Source organism: Hyla sarda, chromosome 8 (assembly GCF_029499605.1).
Source record: "Hyla sarda isolate aHylSar1 chromosome 8, aHylSar1.hap1, whole genome shotgun sequence".
Lineage (NCBI taxonomy): Eukaryota > Metazoa > Chordata > Amphibia > Anura > Hylidae > Hyla > Hyla sarda.
Genome location: NC_079196.1, coordinates 159,512,029 through 159,520,398, shown reverse-complemented (window position 1 = coordinate 159,520,398; position 8,370 = coordinate 159,512,029). Strand labels below are relative to the sequence as shown.

At 48.4% G+C, this 8,370-nt stretch overlaps 2 protein-coding genes across 4 annotated transcripts in view; one reads left to right on the top strand and one right to left on the bottom strand.

The window, feature by feature from the left end:
- ABCC1 (ATP binding cassette subfamily C member 1) overlaps positions 1–8,370 on the bottom strand; it is a 222,725-nt gene that overhangs the window by 173,298 nt on the left and 41,057 nt on the right. Inside the window, exon 1 of one of the 3 annotated variants that reach the window (XM_056536366.1) lies at positions 7,811–8,020. The exons of the other annotated variants lie outside the window; for them this stretch is intronic. Coding sequence (XP_056392341.1) covers positions 7,811–7,852 — 42 coding nt within the window. The 5' untranslated portion in view covers positions 7,853–8,020. Of the gene's footprint in view, positions 1–7,810; positions 8,021–8,370 lie in introns of those variants that run through there. 3 annotated transcript variants of the gene reach the window in all.
- The window catches only part of CEP20 (centrosomal protein 20), a 79,720-nt gene continuing 79,602 nt past the window's right edge, over positions 8,253–8,370 (top strand). Inside the window, exon 1 of the mRNA XM_056536371.1 lies at positions 8,253–8,292. Within this exon, the coding sequence (XP_056392346.1) occupies positions 8,268–8,292 (25 nt within the window). The 5' untranslated portion in view covers positions 8,253–8,267. The remainder of the gene's footprint in view (positions 8,293–8,370) is intronic.

Genomic DNA, 8,370 nt, shown 5'->3' with positions numbered 1-8,370 from the left:
TTATTCTGACCCCAGATAGGTCAGATAAAACTGGTGACAGATTCCTGTTCAGTAAATTTCTCAGAAAGTAACAATTCTTGAGAATCATATCTGTGTTGTGACATTCCTTTGTTATTTCTCCTAGACATGCATTACTAAATAACAAACTGAGTGTTACCAGATTTGGAGGGACATTCTGCAAACAGCAGCACCCCGCTATCATTACTGCACAGAGCGAGTTCGCTCTGTGCGTAATGACGGGCAATACAGGGGCCGAAGCATCGTTACTTCACAGCTCCGCCCCTCGTGACGTCACGGCCCGCCCCCCCCCAATACAAGTCTATGGGAGGGCACGGTACGCCCCTGCCAACGACTTACATTAAGGGGGCGGGCCGTGATGTCATGAGGGGCGGAGCCAATGACATCACGCTGCTCCATCCCCCTGTATCACCCGTCATTACGCACAGAGCGAACTCGCTCTGTGCAGTAATGATAGCGCAGTGCCGCAGCGGCGATCCCGGGAGTCCCCAGCAGCGGACCCCGGCGATCTGAGATCTTATCCCCAATCCTTTGGATAGGGGATAAGATGGCTAGGGGAGGAGTACCCCTTTAACCCCTTGGGGACGAAGGGTTAGTCCACTTTCGTTTTTTTTCTCCTTACCTTTAAAAAAAAAAAAAAAAAAAATCATAACCCTTTCAATTTTGCACCTAAAAAGCCATATGATGGCTCATCTTTTGCGCCACCAATTCTACTTTGCAATTACATCAGTCATTTTACCCAAAAATCTACAGCGAAAAAAAAAATCCCTGTGCTACAAAATTGAAGAAAAAACGCCATTTTGTAACTTTTGGGGGCTTCTGTTTCTACGCAGTACAGTTTTCGGTAAAAAAAAAAAAAAAAAAAAAAAAAAGACACCTTATCTTTATTCTGTAGATCCGTATGATTAAAACGATACCCTACTTATATAGGTTTGATTTTGTCGCACTTCTGGAAAAAATCATAACTACGCGCAGGAAAATGTATACATTTAAAATTGTCATATTCTGACCCTTATAACTTTTTTATTTTTCCGCTTACAGGGCGGTATGAGGGCTCATTTGTTGCGCCATGATCTGAAGTTTTTAGTGGCACCACTTTTGCTTAGGTTTTACTTTTTTTATAAAAAAAATTTGGAATAAAATGTGACAAATAAGAAGCAATTTTAGCCTTTATTTTTTATTTTTTTTACCTTTAGACCGTTCACCGTACAGGATCATTAATATATTTTAATAGTTCAGACTTTTACGCACGCGGCGATACCAAATATGTGTATTCATTTTTTTTTTACGCTTTTTTAGGGGGTAAAATGGGAAAACCAGACGTTTTACTTTTTTATTTTTCCGCATACGGGCCGGTATGAGGGCTCATTTTTTGCGCCGTGTTCTGAAGTTTTTATTGGTACCATTTTTGTATTGAGCGGGACTTTCGGATCGGTTTTTATTCATTTTTTCATTATATATAAAAGTGACCAAAAATATGCCGTTTTGGACTTTGGAATTTGTTTGCGCGTACGCCATTGACCGTGAGGTTTAATTAACTATATATTTTCGTCTATCTCATGTTTATTTACACTTTTTTTTTTTAAATGGGAAAAGGGGGCGATTCAAACTTTTATTAGGGAAGGGGTTAAATGATCTTTATTCCCCGCCCCCCCCCCACCCCCCCCCGCAGAGTGTTATAGCTCCCATAGGGAGCTATAACACTGCACACACCTGATCTTTTACATTGATCAATGGTTTCTCATAGGAAAGCATTGATCAATGATGCTGCCGCTTGACTGCTCATGCCTGGATCTCAGGCACTGAGCAGTCATTCGGCAATCAGACAGCAAGTAGGAAGGTAGGGGACCCTCCTGCTGTCCTACAGCTGTTCGGGATGCCGCGATTTCGCCATGGCGATCCCAAACAGCCCACTGAGCTGGCCGGGAGCAGTTTACTTTCATTTAGTCTAAAGGGTTAATAGCGCGTGTCACTGAGATGAGTGCCGTGCACTATTAGCCACGGGTCCTGGCCGTTGTTAGAGACCGGGCCCCGACCCGCTATGAAAGGGAGTTGGGGGGGGGGGGGTACGCCTCCTCCGTCCCCAACAGATTAAGGACCACGGGCGTAAGGGTAAGCCCTTGCTGGTACTTAAGGACCAAGGGCGTACCTGTACCGGACCGGGGTGACCGGCGATTTCGGGTCATAAGCGCCTCCGGTGACCCAGAGAATAAGTGTGATCGGGGTTGTCCAAGACACCCACACGGTCCCCCTAAAGGGATAGGAGTGAGGTGGCAGGGGTGCCACCCCTCCTATCCCTGCTATTGGTCAGTCAGAAGCGATGACCAATAGCAGATTGGGGGCAGGGGTTTAACATTCGGTTCCCCCGCTCTGCCCATTCACTGTAGTATGGACAGAGCGGGGGAGCCGACGGTGACTGGCGCCGAAGGTCCACTTACCATCGGCAACAGCAGAGAACGGCGATGCGGCTCCCTGGATCCTACAGAAGTCGGTGAGTTGCCTAGCAACATCTGGAGGGCTACAGTTTGGAAACCACATTACAGTGGTCTCTAAACTGTAGCCCTTCAGATGTTGCAAAACTATAACTCCCAGCATGCCCAAACAGCAAAAAGTTGTCTCAGCATGCTGGGAGTTGTAGTTGCGTACCTCCAGCTGTTGCATAACTACATCTCCCAGCATGCCCTTCAGTGATCAGTACATGCTGGTAGTTGAAGTTTTGCGTATATATTGGTAACAGAACCTAATTTTGATTTTCCAACCAGTGTGCCTCCAGCTGTTGCAAAAGTACAACTCCCAGCATGCACGGTCTGTCAGTATATGCTGGGAGTTGTAGTTTTGAGACAGCTGGAGGTTTGCCCCCCCCCCATGTGAACGTACAGGGGTACACTGTCTCCCCCAATAAAAATTAAAACTTATCGGTACGGCAGTGTTTCCAAAACGGAGCCTCCAGCTGTTGCAAAACAACAACTCCCAGCATTTCCAGACAGCCACTGATGGTCCAGGCATGCTGGGAGTTTATCAACAGATGGAGGCACCCTGTTTGGGAATCACTGGTGTAGAATACCCCTATGTCCACCCTATGCAATCCCTAATTTAGTCCTCAAATGCGCATGGTGCTCTCTCACTTCGGAGCCCTGTCGTATTTCAAGGAAACAGTTTAGGGCCACATATGGGGGTATCGCCGTACTCGGGGGGGGTGCTTTTTCTCCTTTTACCCCTTTAGAAAAGGAAAAGTTGGGGGTCTACACCAGCCTGTTAGTCTAAAAAAAATAAAATAAAAATGTACACCAACATGCTGGTGTTGCCCCATACTTTTTTATTTTCACAAGCAGTAAAATTGAAAAAGAAAAAAATAATTTGTAACGCAATTTCTCCCGAGTACGGAAATACCCCATATGTGGGCGTAAAATGCTCTGTGGGCGCACAACAATTCTCAGGAGTGAGAGCGCACTATGTACATTTAAGGCCCTAAATTGGTGATTTGCACAGGGGTGGCTGATTTTACAACGGTTCTGACAAACGCAAAAAAAAATACCCACATGTGATCCCATTTTGGAAACTACACCCTCATGGAACGTAACAAGGGGTATAGTGCGCCTTAACATCCCACAGGTCTTTGAAGAATTTTCATTAAGTTGGATGGGAAAATGAAAAAAAAAAAAATTCACACTAAAATGCTGGTGTTACCCTAAATTCTTCATTTTCACAAGGGAAAATAGGAAAAAGGCCCGCCAAAATTTGTAACCCCATTTCTTCCGAGTAAGAACATACCCCATACGTGGATGAAGTGCTCTGCGTGGCGCACTACAATGCTCAGACGAGAAGGAGCGCCATTGGGCTTTTGAAGGGAAAATTTGTCCGGAATTGAAGGCCACGTGTGTTTTACAAAGCCCCCATAGTGCCAGAACAATGGACCCCCCCCCACATGTGACCCCATTTTGGAAACTACACCCCTAATGTAATGTAATAAGGGGTACACTGTGCATTTACTCCACACAGGTGTCTGATAGATTTTTGGAACAATGGTCCGTGAAAATGTAAAATGAAAACTGACAGCATGTGATGCCCTCCCTTAAAGGAGATATCCAGTGGTGAAAAACGTATCCCCTAACTCCTGTACGGGGGCCCGGCTCGCTGGCCGGATAGCGCATGTTGACCACCAAAGTGGCGGCTGACACGCCCCCTCAATACAACTCTATGGCAGAGCAGGAGATTACCGAAGGCAGCGCTCCGGCTCTGCCAGAGTTGTATTGAGGAGGCATGTCAGCCGCCGCTTCATGCGGTGGTCAACATACAGGAGATCGCGGGGGGGGCCCCGACGGTCGGGCCCCCCGCAATCTGAAACTTATCCCCTATCCTTAGGATAGGGAATACGTTTTTCACCACTGGATATCTCCTTTAAGGGAGGGCATCACATGCTGTCAGTTTGCGTTTACACACCTGAGGTCAGGCTGGGACTTGCAGCCATACTACAAACACAAATGTGACCTTATAAATAGTCCTTAAAAGGGTTGATCCTATCCGGAAATAAGGGCTCCGGAACCCCCTCTGGCCTGGTTGTAGCTGCAGGAGATATGGGACATTTATAGGATATCCTATGGTTGCGTCATAAATGTCCCATATAGGAATACCCTTTTAAATGAGAGCCATTAGATAATCTTTAAAGGAGTAGTCCAGTGGTGAACAACTTATCCCCTATCCTAAGGATAGGGGATAAGTTTGAGATCGCGGGGGGGTCCGACCGCTGGGGCCCCCTGCGATCTCCTGTACGGGGCCACGACGCTTCGTGCGGAGGTCGACACCCGCTATCTGGCCGGAGAGCCTGGCCCCCGTACAGAGAGATCGCAGGGGGCCCCAGCGGTCGGACCCCCCGCGATCTCAAACTTATCCCCTATCCTTAGGATAGGGGATAAGTTTTTCATCACTGGACTACCCCTTTAATGCCGGCATAAATACATTACACCATACAACATAAATCCTCAGAGAAGCTCTGGAGACGTAATACGGAAACCAGGCAACTCAGTACCATGTAAGTAATGAAGGTTGTAAACTAAGTTAATTTACCCGTCTATGTTTATTTTATCTATAAAAGTGCAACATGGTATTAAATGGGCACTGTCATCAACTTTATTATTTGATATGTTGTAGTACTTATGTACTACAACATATCTCTAATATACTTTTATTTTATTTTATTTATTTTTTCATTAAAAAGGTTTAATTTACATTTAAAAACCGGTGCATTGCCGTAGAAGGAGATTTGCCATAGAATGAGATGGTCCGCCTCCATCACATCCTATTGGCTCACTCTTGTCACATGACATATTTAAATGTCACGTATCGATGCGCACAGCAGTGTCAGTTTGGCTATGACAGGGAGAGGATCTCCTCACCCTGTGATAGCTGATGCTGCACGGAGCTCTCATGGTCTCTGTGGCCCGACAGAAGTTCACACATTTACACAGCTCATACACATTTACTCTATTATTACATGTACTGTTGATCCACAGCGCTATCGGGATCCCGATGGCGCTGTCAGTGTGCGTCCGCTGCGAGCGCCCCACGCCCGCAGCTCTACTCCCCGTCCCCCCGCAGCTCTACTCCCCGTCCCCCCGCAGCTCTACTCCCCGTCCCCCCCGCAGCTCTACTCCCCGTCCCCCCGCAGCTCTACTCCCCGTCCCCCGTTAACGCTCAGGGAGCGATCCACAGCGCTAACGGGATCCCTATGCCCGATGGCACTGTCATCAGTGTGCATCCCCGCGAGCGCCCCATGCCCGCAGCTCTACTCCCCGTCCCGTTAACGCTCAGGGAGCGGGGAACAGAAAGTAGAGCATCGGGCGCAGGTAAAGTAGTACTGCGCATGCGCCTGCGCCCGATGCTCTACTTTCTGTTCCCCGCTCCCTGAGCGTTAACGGGACTGGGAGTAGAGCTGCGGGCGTGGGGCGGTCACGGGGACGCACACTGATGACAGCGCCATCGGGCCTAGGGATCCCGATAGCGCTGTGGATCAACAGTACAAGTAATAATAGAGTAAATGTATATGAGCCAGCTGTATGAGCTGAGTAAATGTGTGAACTTCTGTCGGGCCACAGAGGCCATGAGAGCTCCGTACAGCTTCAGCTATCACAGGGTGAGGAGATCCTCTCCCTGTGATAGCCAAACTGACACTGCTGTGCGCATCGATGCGTGACGTTTAAATATGTCACGTGACAAGAGTGAGCCAATAGGATGTGATGGAGGCGGACCATCTCATTCTACGGCAAATCTCATTCTACGGCAATGCACCGGCCACTGAAAAAGGACTGATTTTGGAGTGGCAATCAGTCCTTTTTCAGTTAGGCTGCACTTGCTCCCTGCCTGTCAATCAGACAGGCGGGAGCGAGCGCATTGGCTCCCCGGCCACTGGCTGGGAGGCCACTCCTCCCGCACATCGCCGCCGCCGCTGTCCCTGCACGCCCGCTGCCAGACTCTGCAGTAACTGCAAGTGTAATAGGGAACGGGGTATGCGGGGCAGGAGGAGGGAACAGGATAGCAAAAAATAAAAATAAAAATAGGATGGTGAGAGCTTCCCTTTAAAAAAGTGGACAAGCCCTTCAATTATCCTTCTAAATATATTTTATATATATTTTGTTTTGTGTTTTCATACCCTACAACTACTGGAGGAAGCTCAGGTCAGGTTTCCATTATAAAAAAGGTGCTGTACTTCTGTGGTATACACTTTGATGTGAGCAGCAAGCCGTATCCGTAGCGGACCCACTCACTTGAATAGGGACTACATAGTCCTAGGGACTATATTTAGTCTATTTCCTGACCATATACTTTAATCTTATTTTTCAGGACTCCATAGCGCTTTCTGATGCACTTTTCAGCCCCACAAAGTAAAAGTATACATTCATATACAGAGCACATATACTTTCTTTTGGTATATTACAGCGACTAGACGAGTGTTTTCTGAAGTGTGCCTCCAGCTGTTGCACAACTCCAACTCCCAGCATATTACAGTGACTAGACGAGTATTTTCCTAAGTGTGCCTCAATCTGTTGCAAAACTACAACTCCCAGCATATTACAGTGACTAGACAAGTGTTTTCTGAAGTGTGCCTCCAGCTGTTGCACAACTCCAACTCCCAGCATATTACAGTGACTAGACGAGTATTTTCCTAAGTGTGCCTCAATCTGTTGCAAAACTACAACTCCCAGCATGCCCGGACAGCCTTCGGCTGTCCGGGCATACTGGGAGTTGTAGTTTTGCAACAATTGGCGGTACTTACCTAGACCCACCGCGGGTACATATGCCATACCTTTACCTGTTATCCTGTAATATACTACAGGCACAGCACTTTTATATGTGTACATAGCCATAGCTGGGCATCTGACCCTCAGGTTCAGTCTGTGCCACATGTTTACCCTCACAAATGCCAACTGGCCCTAGTACCAAGGGTTATACACATGCCCGGATGAGGTCAATTTGTAGGGCAACCACCAGTTTTCTTTCTAGTCAGATAGAGGGGCACAAGTAGATAAAGGCACATGTAGCCAAGCAATCAGGCGCATGGTAAGCACTGTGTTGAGGCGGTGTCACACTTCATCTCAATGATAAACCCTATGGGCTCACTGGTGGTAGCTTATATATAGTTGCAGAGGCCCCGCCCACTACACACCGACCCCAAATACTGACACAGCTGGAAACAAAGTACGTTACCACCCAGCACCACAGAGAGGAGTAATGTCACCCGGGAGCGGGGCCGGACGTCACAAGGACAACCGCCGGAGGGGAGCCGTCAGCCTCTTACCCAGAAGCGCTCGCTGCCGTCATAACTGCAGAAGGTTTCCATGCCGGGGCGGCGGGAGGATCCACCGAGGATTGCCGGCTCCGGGGCAGCGCAGGGAGACACAAACAGGAGCTCTCGCTACATAACAGCGCGTCGCCTACTGCTGCCGGCTCGCACACTGCTGATTGGCTGATCCCCGGCCGCTTCTTGATGGAAGCCGAGCTGATTGGTTAATCCGGCGGCGTTTTCGGCTCGCTGATTGGCTGCACATCACGCTGAGCGCCTGGTGACGAAGGCAGAGACTGAAAGCTCGTGTTACCGGCCGCACAGAGGGGCGTGAGCGTCCATAGAGTGACGAATGAGCGTGCACCGGTGTGCTGCCTGTGGAGCGCGTCCTTCAGCTGCCGCACGTATCATGTCCCGGTCCCTGCCTGCTGTGAGAGGGGACGTCACCTGCTTGCGGTCCTAAAACATTGATATGTGTATTTGTTTCTACACTACAGGTGTGAATGCGGACTCCTGGGAACTTTACATGATAAGGCTGGGTTCACATTACCCATGGATCCGGCAGTGTCCCTGAT